The 21,297-nt window shown below is 38.6% G+C and overlaps 1 protein-coding gene across 2 annotated transcripts in view; it reads left to right on the top strand.

Annotated features, from left to right (window-relative positions):
• The window catches only part of sardh (sarcosine dehydrogenase), a 42,110-nt gene that overhangs the window by 7,664 nt on the left and 13,149 nt on the right, over nt 1-21,297 (top strand). For both annotated transcript variants that reach the window (XM_079448411.1, XM_079448412.1), the window contains exons 8-16: nt 3,086-3,215; nt 6,602-6,688; nt 10,498-10,588; nt 10,860-11,001; nt 14,206-14,289; nt 14,421-14,534; nt 14,621-14,759; nt 16,014-16,127; nt 16,882-17,029. In XM_079448411.1, coding sequence (XP_079304537.1) covers nt 3,086-3,215; nt 6,602-6,688; nt 10,498-10,588; nt 10,860-11,001; nt 14,206-14,289; nt 14,421-14,534; nt 14,621-14,759; nt 16,014-16,127; nt 16,882-17,029 — 1,049 coding nt within the window. The remainder of the gene's footprint in view (nt 1-3,085; nt 3,216-6,601; nt 6,689-10,497; nt 10,589-10,859; nt 11,002-14,205; nt 14,290-14,420; nt 14,535-14,620; nt 14,760-16,013; nt 16,128-16,881; nt 17,030-21,297) is intronic.

Genomic DNA, 21,297 nt, shown 5'->3' with positions numbered 1-21,297 from the left:
AATGGAACTTTCATGGAGGTTCATGGAGGCTCACAATAGTTCCTGGAAGTTACATGAAACGCATGGAGCTGTGGCTAAACAGACAGATTGTGACAAACATTTAACCCATTTAAAGACGCAAGTCATTTAATGAATAAAACATTTTAAGAAATAAAGCTTTTGTGCCCGGTTTCAAGGTCTAAGACTAGTCCCACACTAAAATGAAAGTTTGACCTGTCTAAACTCAAAGTTTCCCTGAGATATCTTAAAATAGGTCATTGCCATTGTTTGGTCTCAAGATGCACACCAGTCATTTTATCTAAGGAATAAAAAAAGCGATTTAAATAATTAAGGCACAGGCCTGGCTTAAGCTGAGCCTAGTCTGTGAAACGGATATTTCCCAATGTTGTACTCATCCTCAAGGCATCCTAACTGAATATGGTTTTCTTCTTGAAAGTAAAATGATACGTGGTATTATAACTCCGACAGCATTATTCTTCAAGCGGTAAAATGAGAGTGAATGGGCGCTGACTTCAAAGAAGTGCTCGACACGCTCGGTGGTCTTAACAAAGGTCTTCTGAAGCGACTCAATGCAGAGCTTCTGTTATCCCACTGCTGGTATGAACCTGAGGCTTGTTTTACCACTTGGAAGTAAAATGATACATGATAACTTCGACTGCATTATTCTTCAAGAAGAAAACCATATTCAGTTAGGATGCCTTGAGGGCGAGTAAAACATGGGAACATTTTTATTTCCCTGTGAAATATCCCATTAAAAGAAAACATAACTTCCTGGAACGCGAAAATTTTGATCTTCCGTTGTTGCGACTCTCTCTCTCTCAACGGCTCTGGGGATTGCAAAAGCATTTGGGTGTTTTTTAAGTTGGGATGCACAATATTGAATAATAATGCGGAGCAATTTCATGCATATGTCAATCGTAAGGTTTTTGCCAAACTGATAAGTCAGATGTCAATATTTGTTGGTTTAAATGCCCATGTGAAGTCTCTCCTAAAGTTTATAAAACATTTTGTGTTTCAGCGCGTAGGTGAATTGTCACATCCATAACAGACCTGGCACATTCATAATGGTCATGTTCATCATAAATGGACACATAAACTATAACTATTTTGTGCTCTGTGAAGAGGCATCAGTCTCCATTTGTTGGGTTTTATTGCTCATATATGATAACTTGCTAATATTTGAAATATACACAATGCTTTAAGTCTTAAATCAATTTAAACTATAATAAATAATACATTTCTTTTTAGCTTTTTGCTCCAAGTTGAAAGAGCCCACCTCCTCTGTGATATTCAGTGCATTACTAATGGCTTGGGTCAATCTTTCAATATATGCCTGGCAAAAAATACAATAAAAGAGGAATCTTTTTTCCATAATTCCCATTTTAAACTTTGAGAAACTCGACATGGTAAAGTTTCAGTGGGTGTTTGTTCACATCGCCTGCAGTTTTGTCTTTGCCATATCTGCTCTTTGTGCAGCCGAATGGAAATCTGGTCCAGAGCGAATGTGATCTTGTTACCCTTACCTCTCTCCCATATGACCGAATTTACATTCTGAACTTACCTTACAATTAACTGTAGCCAGCAGTGCTGTCTGTGTCTGTGTGTGTGTGTCCTGCACACTCTCTAGAGCCGAACAAAACTTCCTCTCATTAAATTTCCCTCTCTGTCAGCTCTGGGATTCAGTACACAAAGGAGCAGTCGTGCTAGGAAACAGCCAATCAATAACTTAGGAAAGTGTGAACATTTTGAGCAATGTGTTTTTAGAAATGGCTCCGTTCTCAAGCTCTTAATGAGACAGCGTGACTGTTCGGCTGTCCGGCCTCTACGCTTTTTATTTTAAAACTGCGATCTGCTCCGCGCCGGCCACATATTCTCTTGCTTTCTGTGATCATCAGCTGTCAGATTGTTCACACCGTCTGCTGCTTCTTTCCAGCCCTCCCTCGTTCATTCACGGCCCCCTGTGGCGACGTGTGTGGACTGTGACAGGCAGAGTGGTCTTTAGTCCAATACAATTACAAATCTAACACTTTGGCGATACTACAGTGTCTGTTCAGATCTGACAGACATCTCAGTCCCACGGACCGTTGGCTAAACGTCTGATGCACAAGGCACACTTTTCTGGAAACAGTCGTCATCTGATTTCGGGGGAGACAACACAAAGCCGTCTGATCCAAGAAGTGAGGTGTCCCGTTTACAATTCCTGCAATAAGAATTCGTCACAATCGACTAAACGCTTAGTTCTTAAAGTATGCAAGGTTTGGCTACTGTGAGAATTTTGGTTCTACTGTGTCCTGGTTTGCATCAACATATGTCATTAAGAGTTATGATTAGGAGGTGGGGGTATACAAGTACACATTGTCCCTGACATCATGAACGAGGAACTAATATTTATTTAGCGTAGACAGAATTACTAAATATGGTATGATTTGACTTTCCGTGAGTCAAGTGTTTGGATTGAGCGTAATCTCACTTCCTCATTTATCCATATGTATTGAACCCACCTCTAATAAACTAAGACACAGAAGTGCAGTTCACTCAAAGTCAGTGTCATTCTTGGTCCCCGGGCCCAGATCTTCTGAGTGCTCCATCGACTAGACTTGTCAACTTTCTACCTAGACAAAGTAATTATCTTACAGCTACTTTCCCTGTCAGTCATGCGGCCTATTGGGTGGGCCTTGGCCAAAGAAAGTGGCGAAAAGTTCAGAGCGCAACCTAGCTGGGAAAGAGTTCCTTGTTGCTCCAGACCACCACGCAGTACACAACTTCACTAGAATCACTAATCATCCAGGTCAGTCAGGGATTGGTGTTCCTCACATCTTGCCCATGAGAAGACTGGTAGTCCACTGGTAGTGACATCATATTTTCTTACGCAAAGCACTTTTGAAGGGATAGTTCAGCCAAAAATAAAAAGTCTCTCATCATTTATTCACTCTCATGTGGGTCAAAGCCTGTATATGACTTTCTTCTGTGGAAAAACACGCTGGAGATGAGTTACATGTTTGTGGGTGGACCTTCATCAATGTGTGTTACAGAAGCCAGAGTAGTTGTTGGCAGAATGACCTCTTTTTTTGTTCGGTCTCCACAGGTGTCTGATAAGTTTGCCTTCAGCTTGTTTGATCTGGACTGGGACGTCTTCATGCAGCACATTGAGGGCGCCATTAACAGAGTACCTGCTCTGGAACAAACCGGGATCAAATCCACTGTCTGTGGACCAGGTACTAAGAGAGATAAATGCAAGCTTCCCATTTCATAACATCGATAAGTGAAAGAGAAAGTGACCTCTGCATTTAACCCGTCCAGAGAGTAGTGCACAGCAAGTCGTGAACATGCATACACCCGGAGCAGTGGGCATATATCACTGCAGCGCCCGGGGAGCAAGTAGGGTTAAGGTACCTTGCTCAAGGGCACCTCAGTCGTTACCCGCCGGCCCTGAGGATTGAACCGGCAACTTTCTCGAGACCGACTCAGCTACGACTGCCCCGATTAGACATGTAGCTTATAATTTGGGCATGAAGTGTGCTCCACTTCTGTCCAAAAACAACCAATTTATCAGAACATTGTTTTATTATGTACAGTATGTCCCATTTTTACATAAATAACTTTTCATAAATAATATATTTTCTCTTCTAGCAAAATATAGAGAAACTGCAGCGTTATTCCAGGACTATCTTAAACAAAGGAACAGTCAATGAAATATGTTCAAATAATCATTCACTTTTTATGTTATAACATGCAGACTGATATTTATTACTGTTTAGCCATCATGCAGGTTTAAAAAATACTGTATATAAAGAAATAATAAATCATATTTATTTGTAAATAATTCATAATACATTTTCATAATACACATAACACAGTCTTTAAAGTAGACGAGTGTATTAGTGTTAAGTTCTTGGTGCTCTGCCCGTCATCCGGTTAGTTATTATATTTCACTCTTACTGGCTGTTCTGTCTGTGCTCCGGCTCTTCCGAGAGATTCAGTCAACCTTTATCAGCCGTAATAAAGGATGACAGGTGTGAAATGCCGCTAACACACTGTAGTCGCTGTCGGTCACTCGCACACAGGTTTCGGGTCGGTGCGTGAGCACTTCTCCATCATTTTCTGACAGTGCTATCAGAGACTCACCCACTCATCAGCTATTAAAAATGAGGTGTTGAGTGCATGTATCTATCCGGTTTTCTGTCATTGGCCTTTTCATGTATCCCATATAACACATTATTATTATTATACATTTTGGTATGTGCCCCGTAACTGTCAACGACAACATCAAATGGCTGCATTAATTACAACTACCGTACTTTGATGTTTCGTATAGTAAAAAAGTAACAAACCGATTAAAATTATTATAAAAATTATAATTTGCACTTGGGTTTAAATGCTTTGACGTGAACACGTTTTATCATCGTAGGTTATGACTAATACGGTCACATTTAACAGTGATATTTTTGCAGAGATCGCCACGGGCGACCATGCAAATTTGCGCCCGCAATCATTTGTTGTGAAATTGTTTTTAATGATTTAATAAATGTTTTTTTTTATTGATTATATTGTTCTTTAATGTCATTCACTGGTGTTTTGTGGCTCTCTTTTAAAAGTGTCGATTTGGCACCATTATAAAAAAACGATTCCCAAGCCTACCCATGGTGTTATAAAAGTTATATTTCTGAGTTTTTAAATGTTTTATATTAACGTTTTAATAATAACGCTTTCACAACATATAATGTTGATAAAATGCTTTTTTAACGTTACTGCAAAAATGTTTAGATAACTTAGAGCGAACATAAATTCAAGTTCTGACAATGGTCTTTGTAAGCCGGGATGAGTGCGAAACATCTTTCGTTTAGGGGCAAGTATAAATGATTTAAACCTAATCCTTCTATCCCCTATCTGGGGTACAGCTCTAAAGGCTTTGCTTAGCCTTTGGGTCCTCTGTTGAGTCACGTTGAGACTGCGATTGACACTACAAGGTGACCGGGCGTGCGGGCGTGTTCTGCTGACGATGGCAGTCAGAGAGGTTTGGTCATTTGCTGTGAGGGGACAGCTGTCTGTGTGGGGTAACGTATGAATAAGGGCGACGAGGAGAGGAAGATGATAAATAAAACATAACTGCAGCCTCACCCTTTGCCTTTACTCTCTCTCCTTTCCACTCGGAAGCAAATGATGCTCCAGAAAACACTTTTTCACAAGCAGTAATGGAAAACGACAGTCTCTCATCTTCGTTTGGGCTTCATTTATCTTTTCGTTTTATGCATTTCTTTCCCCCCTTTTCCTTCCTTTCACACTCATTCATCTTTTCATTTATGTCTGACTTTGATGCTGTTGTGGCTCATCCTGAGCTATCTTACGACTGAAAGCTCTGACCATTACTGTAAGAACAACCCATTAAGTGAGCACTCAGTTCTGATACATTTTTAAAGACACTTTCTGAAAGATCTGATCTGACCTACTAGAAGCACAATAGGTCATTGCGGTTTCACCCTTTTATACCTTCTGCTCTTTAAAGGGGCCGTTTTCTGCATGTTGGCAGCGATTTCTATAAGTGCACTTATATTGTTTATTTTTGTAATGTATTTCTCTATGATCATTTTCACACTCTTGAGAGGGTCTTGAGTCAACTTTGAACATGAAGATCAGATTTTAGTGATCGCACAGAATCACATGAGTTCATGTCATTTTCTGAAGGAGCTAATAAGAGAAATGCAATATGATATACACGATAATGTGTTCATAGATATATAAAGATCTTACATAATGAAGTGTTATGTTTTTATTACCTTTGAATGAGCTATTTCTATCTGCATACACTGCGGGTCCCCTTACATGAAGTTCACCATGTTGTTTCTACAGTAGCCCTAAATGGACAAACTTCTCTACAGAGCGCGTTTCGTACATACGTTGTCTCCTTTGCCATAGCAGTGAAACGTGACATCATCTTATTCCTATGTGAGCCACCGTAGCGCTTCGAAAGGGAGGGGGGAGTGGTGAGACGTTTTTTGGCAAATCGCAACCTCACCCATAGATGCCGCTAGATTTCATACACTGGACCTTTCATTCTTGGGATGCACCGAATGTTCGGCAACCGGAATAACCGGCCTATAATACCAAACGAGCATTTAGATCATTTCACTTCTTTGAAAGAAAATTCGATCACTTTTACCGAACAATGACATTTTGATGATGCAATCAAGTAGCCACCAGCGTAGAGTTAGAACCGTGCATGCTTTTTAAACTCCGCAAGAATGTTGGCAGTGTGAAAGCGTTTTAATATGTACAAGAACGATATGGTGTAGGAGGACATTTCCGAACAAAAGACGGTAGCATCCGCAGGAGGACTATTGTTTGACATCCTTGGACATTATTTTTGTTTTGCTATTTTATGTCGTAATTTCTGCTAGAGTGTTAAATGATCAGTTCTAAATCGTTCATGTTAATGTTTCGTGAAAAGTAAATCAAAATGTTAAAAAGCACATTTTGATTCAAAATATTTGCGGAATAACGTGTTCGGTATTCTGTATTGGGCCTCCGGCCAAGTGTTTCATTCCATTTGGTTTTGGCCAAGAATTTTCATCCCTGGTTAATGTATGACTGTTTTTCATCCTAGAATCCTTTACTGCAGACCATAAGCCCCTGATGGGTGAAGCCCCAGAAGTAAGAGGATTTTTCCTCGGTTGTGGTTTCAACAGTGCTGGTAAGTCGTGGAGCTTACACACACACATTTTGGGTTTCCATGTTTTATGGTGACTTTTCATAGACATTTTTCATAGACACTTTTATACTGTACAGCAGTATATTGTATACCCCATACATCTCCTCACTCCTAAATCTGACCCTCATACAAACCTTACTGCATTTTTACACTTTCAAATCAACAAATAAAACGCAATATATACGTTTTAAAATGTCCCCACATGGGCAAAAACCACACAAATATCTTTCAACACTATAAGGTTAACAAGGAACACACATCACACACACACACCGTTTACATCTAAAGGTTCACCCCACCCACTCTTCATATTGAAGGCACCTATTCATGATCAATGCAACTTGAACTCTGACCTCTGCATGTCTAGTACTAAAGAGATGCAGTGTCGACGCATTCCTTCCTCAAGCTACGCTAAGTTTATACAAAGATTTCTGAAAAAACATGTTTTAGGTTTTGTATTCTATCTAAACATGAGTCAAAGATGAGAGGTCATATTTTTGGACATAGACATGATGTGATTTTGAAGGTCGGATGAAACTCAGTCCAGCTCTAAAGTTACGCTGACTAAACTCAGTTTGGGGCGGGTCACCTTGCAGGCTTCAGACATGCTGACGGATAACAGGTCGCGATCACGCGTACGGATCAGAATACATAGCTGTAGGAATCAAAATCAAATATTATATGCACGCATGCGCTTTTTTACGATATCTGACCTCAGCATGCAAAACGCATTTCCTGGATCTAAGAAGAGTGAGAGAGGATTCAGTTTTGTTATTTGATATACATTGCGAGTTAAATAAGAGTAAGAAAAAGCTGATAGTAAAGTTTCAGAAATCGTAGTAGAGTAAAAATGCTGCCGCTTTTAATGTCATGTTGGCGGTGGGATTTCAATGTCAAAATATGTCTTTGCTAGTGTATTGTTTTTTTTTTATTCCCTTCAAATCTTTTCAACCCCACTATAGTGATTGATGCATGTAAGTGATGAAATCAAAAACCCGTCCCTCGAAGTCTGATCCCAAGTGGTTACAGAATGTCAATGTGAATGTCAGATCTTCAATGTGAAGTGCTTGGAGGTGCTCTTATGTCATACGTGCGACACCAGATGTTAATAAGGGATTCTCCTTGACTGCGTCAGAACTGTGGGGTGTGTTCGTGTGTGTCCAACCAAAGGATTCCATCAGTATGCATGACCTCGTCTGTTCGTTTTTTCTCTCTCCTTGTCACGGTCTTCATTAGTATAACCATCACGCTGTAAGACAAGGCCAGGAGAAGGGAGATGTCGACATTGTCTGGAGAATAGTTTGAGGAAGACTGGTTAAATGCATCTTGGTTATGTGTGTGTCTGCGTTGGGAAACATTGCATGTTTACTTAAAGTTTTTATTTAGACTGTTTGTTTAATGGAAAATGCAATCCCAAAATGCATTTCAAGAGCTTTTTAAACACCATTATACTGTCACACTATGACGATATCTATATCAGCGTTCACACCAACTGAAAGTAATGTTGGCCAGATCTAAATAGCTTAGAGGTTTGCGTTTAGGATGTTTCCTGAACGGTAGGGCTGGAAAGTTTCTTTCTCAACCTTATTTTTCTTATCTTTATCATTTTTTATTTCGCATCGCCCCTGACGTTTACACAACAATACAGCTGCTGCTTTGCTGAAGGAACAGAATTGAGAGGAAAAGATTGAAGGGAGAAGTCTGTCCGCATGACAGTATTCAGTCATGCAGCGTTTAACGCTCATTCAGGCCAGACCTCAACAGTTCACAGCAGCTGTAGCACAACACAGACCAAAGGCTGAAATGAATGAAAGCCGGTTCCTGTGGCACAGCTGGTAGATGTAAAGATAACATATATGAGGTCAAGGATTCAAAGTGATACGCGCACTGTATGTTGCTTTGAATACATTTTTACACTCATGCAGTCTGCACCAATAACAGACTTATGAGATTCTTGCAGATTTCCCGTAAGGTGAAGATCCAGCAACAACTTGTGGTTGAGGGTCACTTGGATTTGGTCTTGAGAGACTATAGAACTTCTGACAATGTGTGCGTGGTGGGCTGCTGCGTGAGAATGGCGGGACTCCCGCAAAATAGCCTCTAAATACTTTATATAGTATCTAAATACAAATAAATTGTTGTTCATCTATCATACAAGAGCAACTACAACTAAACTGAAAAAAAACAATTTTAGGTTGGATCAGGTGGATCTCGACAGCGTTACTTTAGATCTGAAGCGTGTGCACAGACCAAACTTCCCTTACAACAGGTCAACAGAAGGTGTCATGTGCAGTAATAAACAAACCCGACACATTTTTCTGTTGTTTCGTCTGTCCTATATGACATCATCAATATATTTATTAGCAGATGTCTATCATAGCGGACTTGCTATTTATTAGCAGACGCTTTCTCATAGCGGACTTAGCATTTATTCTATTTCTTTCATGTTTTATTAAATGTGATGAAATGTGATGAAAAAATGAGTATAATATTAAAAGATCTGCGATTCAAATAAATAATTGTTTACGCAACCTGTACAGTACACTTTGTTTTCAGAGATCTAGCAATTTTCAAAATTATCTGTCCGAAAATGTCACACAGAAATCCAGAACGAGGTTGGTCACCCTGCATACATTATATATTCGCTTTCTTTCCCAAGAGTAAAGAGCTGGAGTGTGGACCAGACTTGATCTCAACACTATGGTACCTGGTTACAGTGCAATGTTCATGTGTAGTGAGGCACTTATGAATGAAATATAACTTGGAGCTTTGTGCATTTACCAGATCTATAATATAACACGTTGTGGAGGCCGGATACAACTTGAAGAATGTATTATCTGGGTGACTGGTTTCCCGCAAGTGTAATACAGATGATGATGATAAAGAAAAATGGATGGTGGAATATGAGGCATTACTTATAATATAGGGGTATATGATTGGGTGTCATCAGAAAACTGATGAACTATCCCTTTAAATGTGTTTATTGTCCCAAAAATGGCGTATTTGTTGATGTAACGCAGCTAAGAGCCAACACTGACAATGTGCCGTCTTTGGTTGCAAGTATGTTCATATGTTGTGTAAAGCGTTGGACTAGAAAACAAGAAGCCGTATGATTTGATCCTGTCTGAAATTATCCTAAAATTCCTGAATTTTCCTCTTTCTGACTTTATATGCACAGATAAATAAAAGCAAAGGACTTTTTTTGTGGACTTTTACCTTAGTTGATCTCTATGGTATTGTGGTAGACTTGTCAGCTAGGTGGAGTAGTGTGTAAAGCACTGTGCTTGTGTTAAAGGAATAGTTCACCCAAAAATGAAATTCTGTCGCGAGTTACTCACTCACTAGTTATCTGAATGAATTTCTTTGTTTGGTTGAACACAGAGAAAGATATTTGGAAGAATGCTTGTAACTAAACAGTTCTTGGACCCCATTGACTACCATAGTAGAAAAAATGACAACGGTAGTCAAAAGTGCCCCAGAACTGTTTGCCGTCCTACATTCTTCAAAATATCTTCTTTTGTGTTTAACAGAACAATTCAAATTATAAAGTAATATTTCTTACTATTGTAGTCAATGTTGTCCAAAAACTGTTTGGTTATAACCATCCTTCCAACTATCTTTCTCTGTGTTCATCAGAACAAACAAATTTATACCGATTTGGTACAACTTGAGGTGAGTAAAAGATTAATTTTTTGGGTGAACTGCCCCTTTAAGAAAGATCTTTTGGTTGGATGTTTCCATTGATCAATGTACAATGGTGTGATGGGTATTCTCTTTGGTTTGATTGGCAGGTATGATGCTGGGGGGAGGATGTGGCAGGGAGCTGGCTCATTGGATCATCCACGGACGTCCTGAAAAAGACATGTATGGATACGATATCAGGTACATTTATGTGTGCACTACATTTCATCCTTTGTGGATCTATATAGCAAGTAAACGCTGCATTTGATTTCACAATCTGTATGATTGTTCCCAATAAATCAATAAGAGCAATGCACAGGTTACTGACCTTTCTTATAAAGTTCAAATCTAATGCAAATTTCTAAACATGTTTTTGAATCTTGGATGAACTGCAAGTATCAGTTTTCACAGAGAAGAAAATGTGATGGGTTGCTGCCTGTGTGCTTATCATCTTCCTTTTTCTCAATCTCAGGAGGTTCCACCATTCCCTGACCGACAATAACCGCTGGATCAGAGAGAGAAGCCACGAGTCATACGCCAAGAACTATTCGGTCGTGTTCCCCTACGATGAACCTCTGGCCAGCCGCAACATGAGGAAAGACCCACTTCATCAGGTTCTTTTCTTCGCTTCCTCATCCACCTGTTGCAATGCAACCGTTTAAATATTAAATCACTATTTATCTGATTATTACACTTTTAAAAATAAAGATGCTTTAAAGGTTTTTCACAGCGATACCTTTGAAGAAGCATTTTGGTTCCACAAAGAACCATTCAGTCAAAGGTTCTTTAAAGAACCATCGGTTTCTTACCTTTTTAAAACATCTTCGAATGCTTAAGGTTCTTTATGGAACCATTTAAACTGAAAATGTTCATCGCGAAGCACTATTTTTAGGAGTATTTCAAGTTAACGTATATGATTTATTGTTTGTTTATTTATTATTCATACACATTATTTATTTAATTGTTATATTTTTTATGTTTATGAATTGCTAAATATATAGGTTTAAACTTTAACCAAAATGTTTTTATTATCTATCACGCGTGACTTTCACACCTTCCGCATCATCACATTTTTGTGTGATTTTTGTGCGACTTTTTGTGAGACTTTCCCTCAAGTGTATTTTTATAGTGAATTCTATTATATTGCGCTATATTCAAAGTCTTCTGAAGCCACATGACAGCTTTGTGTGATGCAAGGTTATTTTAGTTTACTAAACTTAAAACTTATACAATTTCTTGTTGAAAGCACTTAAATTATAACAATAAACATAAAACAAAATGTAACTAAAATATAAATTAATTAATATTATATAGCAACAAATTTTTTTTAACAAATAAATTATAAAAAGACGAAAGCATATTCCAAAACTGCAAAAACTAAACTAAAATTATAAATCTAAAGATCTGAAAATAGAAGCTAATTTAAAATATTAATAAAACTCTGGTGTGTTGAGATTATACGTTTTAAATGTTTACATTTTGATGACTCCATAAAGCGATCTTGTGCAAGATTTAAAAAGTAAATAATGCCGCTTAAATGAAAGTGTTTTTTAGTCTTCTCCGTCCTCTTTCCATCTTATCCCACTTCCTGTGCGTTAAAATGGCTTGTATAGAGACTGAAAGTGTTGCATAGACCTGTTTGTGAGAACAAATTGTGTTAATTGCATAAAAAAAGCTTTTGGTTTAAGTGCAAATCATTATTTTAGTCAGCAAACTTCGCGACTTGCCAATTTAACTCGCACCCAGCTAGCCAAAAGCGTTACGTGTGAATCTATTATGCAGTGTTTGGCTGCCAGCATCTGAACGAGCATGTGGCTGCTTTAAAAGACTTGTTGCTAAGCTACTGCTAAAAAGATGATGTTTAAGTGTTTCCAAAAATACCACTTTGTTCTGGCTGGCCTCCAGGCGTGTAGCCACACAAGAAGGCTTCATCTTAGTGAATAATAGCCTGCTGAAATATGGATAGCTAGCAATAATAACACTCTGCGTTCATTTAGACCCCTGAGCCTCACTAAGATGACTATAAATTAGACATTCTGCCTGAATATTTCATTCCTTTCCAACTTGGAAATCTTCCTGAGCTAATCCTGCTAAGAGCTTTCAGGGGATGCACTACTGATATAACGGGTATAAAACACTTGCGTATAAAGTTATCTTAAATGTATCTTAAAACTGTTTATTGAAATCAAAGTATTGACCTAAAAATATTGGAAAAACTTAAACTAAACGAAAATTCTTAATATTGGCTCAAAAATAAACTGAAATATGTTTGAGGCACTAAAATTATAATAATAAACAAAAATGAAATACAAATAAATGAGTCTAAGATACTGTAGGAACATAAAAACGAATAAATTAAATGTTGAAGGCATATAACAAAATGGCTTAGTATTTAACTAAAACTAACATAACTACAAATCGAAAAATAAAAGCTAATTTTAAATATGAATAAAACTACAGTTCAACTAATAACAAAACGATTAAAACTTTGTAATAAGTTTTCCATTTTTGTTGAATCCAGTTTAATGTAAAATGGCCCCTACAACCAATTTCGAGAATCAGAAAAAATATTTTAATGATCGAAACCACAAGCTTTGAAGCGCAGTCCCGTCTGTTTACATTTGTACGTTTTTATGATAGTTTACCCAAAAATGAAAATTCTGTCATCATTTGCTTACTCTCTTGTCATTTTAAACCTGTATGACTTTTCTTCGCAGAACACAAAAGAAGATATTTCGAAGATATTTTGAAATATCATCTTTTGTGTTCTGCGAAGAAAAGTCATACAGGTTTAAAATGACAAGAGAGTGAGCAAATGATGACAGAATTTTCATTTTCGGATGAACGATCACTTTAACATGAAAATTTTCACAAATTATAGATATGTATTAACAAAGTAAATGCTCGAGGGGGCGTGTTGAAAATAACAGAGAAAACCTCGACAGAATCTGAATTGTTGTTGGATTCGTTTTTTTTCCTCTACAGAAGAAACGTTTGCCTCCTTTTCTACCGCCCAAGTGTATGTCTTGACACATACATCTATAAATTCCTATGTTAAGTAACAGCGTGGACCAAAAGTACCCCGGTGGCTTATTGGCATGGCAACAGGGTCCGAATTAATCCTTGCAGATATTTTTAGCCCCGGGAAAATTACAGAACGCTACCATGATCATTATACCAAACAATAAATAATAGCATTTCATGCTGGATAAGACTAGCAGCTGCGTGTGACTCATGTTTCATACTTCATCCTAGACACAAACGTATGGACTTCAAAAACCCAGAAGGCAAATTGCTTAGCAACCGGCCGTTTCTCGGGCCCGAGTAAAAGCACAAAAATATCTGATGGTGTGCGGGGGATCGAGAAAGAGGGTGGACACTTTTCTCCTTTTTGTTTGAAACTCAGTCAGAGAAATCGTGACGGGCTATTTTTATAAGTGAAAAGCATGAGAAAACAATGCTGCCAAATAAAAAGGGTGTTGCATTAATAAGTCCCTAAATAAATGTAAACTCATAACTTTGTTATATTACTATCTACTTTATATACTATTTATTATATTTTAGCTATGGACAATGATAATAGTTTTCTGCAAGTTCTTGAATAAAGATGTACTTTCTTTTTTGTTATTTATGAAAAATAGAAATTTAGAAATGGAAAGGAGATTTTAACCTGGCTGACAGGAATACGTGTAAAAATATAGTTTGTCAAATACTAATTTCTATTAGCTATTGGGGGTGTCAATGACAGAGAGTTGAGCATGAAGTGTATAATTTTGGTTGTGATGCGTTGTTTACTTGAGGGTTTTGTTGTGTAACAGGTACTGCAGGATCAGAGTTGTGTGTTTCAAGAGAGGCACGGCTGGGAGAGACCAGGCTGGTTTAATCGAGACGGTTCTGCACCCGTAAGATACACAACAACGCAAGCACACATACAAAAAGACACGCTGTTACATAAGCGTGACAGAAATAACTGAGCATTTATTGTAGCAGAAATAACCACTGAGGTCTGTATTAATTTCTTCTATTATTTTAGGTTTTGGATTATGATTACTACGGTGCCTACGATGTGCCCAAAAACACTGCTTACAAATACAACGAGTTGCTTGGCAATGAGTACACCTTTGACTTTCCTCCACATCATGACGTGGTGAGCAAATCATTCTGTGTATATGTGTAACTAGCTAAAGTTGTCATGCTACACGTCTGAAGAGAGTGTTTTGTGTTACTTTTCAGATTCGAGACGAGTGCGTCACCTGCAGGAATGCTGTGGCCGTCTTTGACATGTCGTATTTTGGGAAATTTTACCTGACCGGTCCGGATGCGAAGAAAGCAGCTGATTGGCTGTTTACAGCTGATGTCAACAAAGCACCAGGTGAGAGTGACCATTATAAAATAGTAGAGATGCGCCGATTCTAAATTTCAATTCATCAGTTGTGAAAAACAAGAAAGTATGAACTGATGACAGGTTACAAAGAAAAAGTGAATGTGATCGGACTCGTGCGAAAACAAGAATTGATATTGGCAAAGCGTGAACTCTGTGATCTGAAAGGATTTAAAACGGATGCAGGAATGACAGGAAGACATCTCAATATTTCAATAGATAACACAAAAACCGTAGCTCACTTGTTGTGTTAATACAGACGGGTACAGTTTGATCGGTTGTTCTTTCTCTCTTTATGTTCATAATGATAAATGTAACTTAAGCCCTATTCGCACGGGATTAGTATTATCTAGTGGACCTCGTGTGATATAGAAATTACCTTCCCAAGTCCCAACATCTGTATTTCATGTGCCGCGAATTAGCACGGATATGTGAAGACTGTCATTTTAGTCAAATTTACAGACTTATATCCCGGATAGGATGGCAAGGCTTTGCATATAGTGTATATATAGTTAATGATATACAAATGATTTATGATCGTACTTGTCAGCAAGACCCGTGTTCGGGGATCTTCTGTCCGGTTCGCAATTCGGGAGTTTCCATGAGAGATAACAAAACGGGAGACTCCGGACAAAAACGACAGTGTTATCTGGTCTGGAAATGACCCAGCACCCGAAATAATATCAAAACACTTCAACACAGCCTCCATTTGCTCTCTTTGGGTCTGTTTATGTTCTTCTTTGTTTCATGTTGTATCATCTGCCATCTGTCATCTGTCACAGGCCATGACTCACAACATCAGATCTGCGCCGAATCACAACTCGCGTAAAGAAAATACCGCCACATCACCTGCAGTAGCAATTACAAACTGAGATGGCGACAAAGAGGCCAATCCTACGTAGTGCAGCTTTAATGTTACTAATTCATACAATGACTATTCATATTGATCAACAAAATGGTGATGTTGTTGACATTTATTGCATCTTACTGTCCTCTTTTGAATGGATATATCAGCCCTGATCATCAGTTGTTTTTAAAGTATCGACCGCTACCGATTATTGGCCGATATACATCAGTGCATCTCTATAAAGTGTCCGGGTTTTGTTTTGTCTGACAGAAAGATTGTATCTGTATTTTGTATTTTGACAGGCTTTAGTGGTTGTTGATGTATTATACAGTCTCATATTATTTTTGAAATCTCCTTATGATAGTCTAAGTTAATGAAGCTCACGTTTTGTCCTTCAGGCTCTACAGTGTACACCTGCATGTTAAACAAGAAAGGCGGAGTCGAATCTGACCTTACCGTCAGTCGTTTGGAGCCCGGCGCCGCCTACCTTCCTCTAACACCCGAATCTAACGGTAAGCAGAACGGATATGCTTTTGTTCAGGGTTAAAGCGGAGGTAACACACGCAGTTTCTGCCAATCTCATATTAAACTTGAGTACCTATAGAGTAGTAGGCCTACTGCATACTATATCTTTGAAGAGGATTTAGTTTGATCACATAAAAAACAGCCAGTGCAGTGGGAGGAACTAAAGCACAAGCACACAATACATCATGGCATTATTCCTGTCACTATAAGTTTGTGTTGTTTACATTATGCTCGTACGCACCGATTGCCAACAAAACACAGACGTATGATTCAGTTTCCACCATCCAGTCCACCATCTTTTCGCACTGGGACAGCTCCTACTATCAGTTTCAAACGATCTGGAAGTCCCCTGAACAAGCGAACACAGCTGAACTTCCGTAACGCAAAAGAAGCACATTGATGGGCGTGCGCTTTCTCTCACCGGTTGACGTGTGGGCGTGCTTTTGCAGGAGAATAAGGAACTAAGAACCCTTGTTACGAAACGGGAATTCATGAACTTTCCGATACCTATACGTATCCTGGCAGAGTGTATTGATCACAGAAATACTACGTCGTATGTCCAACTGGTTTTTTGACAAGTCGACCATGTTAAACATGAGAAGTCTGCACGTTTAACAGTGTAAAGAAGTAGGAATGCATGAACTATCATGTTACCCCCGCTTTAAAGAAACAGGGCAGTACAATGTGTTATGAGGATATCTTGGGTTTATATCCCCTTCACTGTGTATATGTGTCTTCAAGGTGATGCGTACTACCTGGCCGTAGGAGGTGGTGTGGCCCAGCATAACTGGAGTCACATTCAGACAACGCTGCAGGACCAGGGCTTTCGCTGCACACTGATAGACCACACTGAAGACATGGGCATGATCAGCATACAGGGACCCAAGAGGTTGGAAAGACATTCAATTTAGACTTATTTATAAATCGGACGTGTGCACGCCTGAACCTCAGTTAACTTCCGGTTTGTGTTTGGCTAGTGTCTAATAATATAACTTTTTTTATTTAATTTATGTTCATGTTGATTTATATTATTATTTTACTGTATAATAATTGTATTAAATAAACAATTTGTTGAATGGGTCCTGTAGTTTGCCCGCATCTAAACAAACCGTATCTTTGTCATCTTGCGGATGAGAATCTGTCTCAATTTGAAATATTGGAGAAGCAAGTTTAGCCAAGTAACTGTTTCTTTTGCTTGTCATTAGAAATGATCTACAGGCATTTCTGATATGCACTGGAAGTGCAATAACATTTGTTTATGTTGTTTAGATGAAACCATCTATAAAGCACTCTTTCAGTGCACACAGAAATATACATTACATGAGGGTCTGCAGAGTGAGCACACTAAAGGAAGCTAAGAAATACAAACTTATATATGAAGACTTTTATGTTTAGTACAAAAACTGCCATGATCAGATGTTCTGTTGGAAACAAATCACACCAATATAAGCTTTAGAGCCATTCACTTACTGTTGTTAAAATAATAGTACCTTATATAAGACACGTTTATTAACCAATTAAATAGGTGAACACTGAAGACGAATCTTTATTCCAGACTTATTCTATTCTAGACCTGATTCCAGACCTAAATAAGACAAAACATCTAGACATCCAAAAAAGGTTGTAAAAAGTCAGGTTTTTTCTTTAGGAGATGAATTTAAATGGACTTTCGTTGTTATGAAGATGTTACATTGCAATTACCTATGTATAATCATGTTGCATTTTATGCCTGTTGCGAATGTTTAGACCAGGCCATTTTTGTAGCAATAATGACAGACCCCTGTTTAGCAGGCCTTTCAGGTCTTTCATCCCTAGGGTGTCAATGATGGCGGTACTGGCTGGGAGTCCTCCAATTGTTGTTTGACATTAAAATTATTATTCCGAAAAATGTTTGGAAATAACCAAAATTACAATAACAAGCTAATTAAAATAAAATACTATTTAAATTAAAATGAACTGTGATATAAATATCGTAACAAGGGATCCCTTCTCCGAGTCCATTCATCAGTTGGTCCTTGAAAAAAAGGTCGAAACCCTCTGATATATTCAATAAATGATCTTTTAGGACAAAAATGTAAAATTAGCTCTGAAGGTTATTGAACTATATGTTTTTATGATACAATCTTTGGTTTGATGAGACCAAGGACAATTAGAATTTCCCCTTGATTTCATTATATGACCCTTAAAAGTTCTTCTGCCTAGCAGATGGAACCGGCTCATAAGAGAGAGTCCTTCAGCTGTTTCCTTCATCCTTTTTCTCTAACGTCCTGATGAAAAGACAGATTAAAGAGCCACCAGTCTTATGAAATCCCTCTTTTTTTCTCTCTTCTGTCTCATCGTGCCCTTCATGGCTCAGGAGAGGCCAGTGGCTCCCCTCAGCTCTGCTGATCAGATCCTGCTGGTCACAACAGGAGAAAACAGCTGTGCTTTAAATGAGCAGTTCTTATTAACAGAGATCTGCATGTGTTGGTCTAGCTCGGTGTGAAATTCTTGGAAGCCATATTTCCAGATTTACAGAGGATGCTAATCCAGGAACACATTCATCTCGCGTAAATCACATTCAGCATATTCTGCCAGGTCATGTTAGTTTGTGCATGTGCAAACATTATTTAGGGTTTTATAAGATGTTGTGTATAAGGCTAACATGTTATGAGCCGTAAACTGTTGTGTGTATATTGAAATGATCCCAGCGTCATATGAGACGGAGTACGTGACAGCTTGCTTGCGTCCAAAATTATTCCCACACAGCTGCACTTGTACAGTGAAACCACTGGATGGAATATTAACAATAAACCATTACAACCATTTAAAGGTTGTAATTCAAATTCACCCAAAATATTTAAATTCTGTCATCATTTACTCACCCTCTCGTCATTTCTTACCTGCAGAACACAACATAATTTTGGTAACCAAACAACAGCGGGTGTCCTATTGACTTGCATTGGTTTTGTCTCCATATTATAGAAGTGAATGGGTACCACCGTTGTTCAATTACCAGCATTCTTTGAAATATATTCTTTTGTTTTCTGCGAGACGAAGAAAGTCATACAGGTTAGAAATGACAAGAGGGTGAAGAAATGATGACAGAATTTACATTTTCATTCATCTTTACGTACATTTTCACGTGTATTCCCCCTGGATACATCTTGTAGCCCCCCGTTTGAGAAACAGTGGTGTAGACACTTCGGGAAGTATTTAGAAATAAGCCGTGCATTGGTATTGGCAGCTCTTACTTGTCTCCCTCGAATAGAAAACACATAAATGCTATTCTGTATTTTATCTATATAATTTTTTTTAAATCAAAATTTTTACTCTATGTAGACCTAAGTCTACTTTGTTGAAATTACATTGTTTTGCACGTCCCTAAAAGAAACAGAAAAAGCGTTCTGTGGCCGATAAGATCCATTCTTGGGATTGATGGGACTTATGATGATTCTTGTTCAGAGTCCTCCTGTCACTATCCGAGTAAGTCTCGCTTGGGTAAATAAGACTAATGGTGTTTGTCTGGTCTTCATTACTGATGCCGTAGCTGGTGTGGTGATTTAATCTCTTCCCGTCGTCTTCCTCTTACTGGTAAAATATGAATAAAATGCTGACAGCATTTGCGGGAAGGAAATACTCTGACACTCCAACTCCACAGAAAGAAGAGGAATGAGGATGAGGGTTGGATCGCGAGTCCTCTAAACATAACACTACAGTCGAAAGTGTACAGAGTTTCTGTATGTGTGAGGGTCCTGAATGAGGCATTAGAAGGCAGCCATCTATGTAGGCAGCTCATAGGTCACAGAACCGCTTAAGTGCATGTCTTATTTCTACATATTTCTTTCAAAGATTATCAATGTTGAGTAAACGTTATGTGTGTGTTGGTCACAGCGCAACAGTGATTTCATTAGGACTTTATCTGATGCTTGTTTAGACTGGCGCCAATTAGATTCACACACACACACACACACACACACACACACACACACACGCACAGACACATTTACATTTATTCATTTGAGAGACGATTACATCCAAAGCGACTTACAAGTAGGAGAGCATATAAACATTTTGTGAACTCAACACGCTAAACAGTACCCTTTAGCCTTGACTTTGAAAGGCCATGCTTCTAGGAGGATTAAAGCTGGAGTATTGTTTTTTAGACATAAGACAGACAGTTATTGGTTGCGAAACAGGTTTGTTTTGAGATGTTTCATCTAAACAACATAAACAAATGTTATTGCACTTTCGGTACATATGCCTGTAGATTATTTCTAATAACAATCAAAAGAAACGGTTTCTTGGCTAAACTTGTTTCTCCAATATTTCGAATTTAGACCAATGCTCAACCGCTTGATGTCAATGTACCATACGGTTTGTTTAGAAGCGAGCAAAATCGCTGTGAACTACCAGGCGTCGCTCATTTTCAGACCAAAGATGACGGGAGGGGATGTAGACCTCAAGCAGTGAGTTTATGTTAAGGGAAGAATTTGCCATTATCGTTCTGAAGGCCAGTGTCAGCGATTTCAACTTAATGTGGGTCAGAAACTGGCAGCCAGTGAAGTGAAATCAGTAGGGGTGTTACATGTTTTTTTTAGGCTGATTTAGAACTAGACATGCAGCTGCATTCTGGATCATTTGCCAGAAGAGAGCTGCAGTAGTCCAGTCTTGATATGACCAGAGCTTGGACTAGCAGCTGAGAGGCATGCTCCGTCAGGAACAGCCTGATTTTCCTGATCTTGTAGAGCACATACCCGCAAGCTCGGGTGGTTGCTGCGACGTGAGAGGTCTGGTTGTCAAACATCACCCCAAGGTTACAGTTGGTGAGCCGAGATGAATGTTAAGGTGGTGTTTAATTGATGGGTGGGCTGGTATAACCAGGAGTTCTGTCTTGGAGAGGTTAGAGTTGTAGGTGATGTTCTTTCATCCAAGAAGAGATGTCCAGAAGGCAGGCAGAGACAGGGGCAGAGATGGTGGTGTCATCTGGCTGAAAAGAGAAATAAAGCTGCTTATCATCTGCATAAAAATGGCATGAGAACCCACGTGCCTTAATAATCGGAGAAAATATATAGAAAAGAGGAGAGGAGCAAGAACTGAGCTCTGAGGAACTCCAGTTGTCAGCCTGTGAGATCTGGATGTCTTGCCTCTCAAGGATACCTTAAAGAATCTGCCTGT

The sequence above is a fragment of the Barbatula barbatula genome (assembly GCF_947034865.1).
Source record: "Barbatula barbatula genome assembly, chromosome: 24".
NCBI classification, from domain to species: Eukaryota; Metazoa; Chordata; class Actinopteri; order Cypriniformes; family Nemacheilidae; genus Barbatula; species Barbatula barbatula.
Note: the sequence above shows the minus strand (reverse complement) of the source record. Positions and strands in the feature narration are given on the sequence as shown.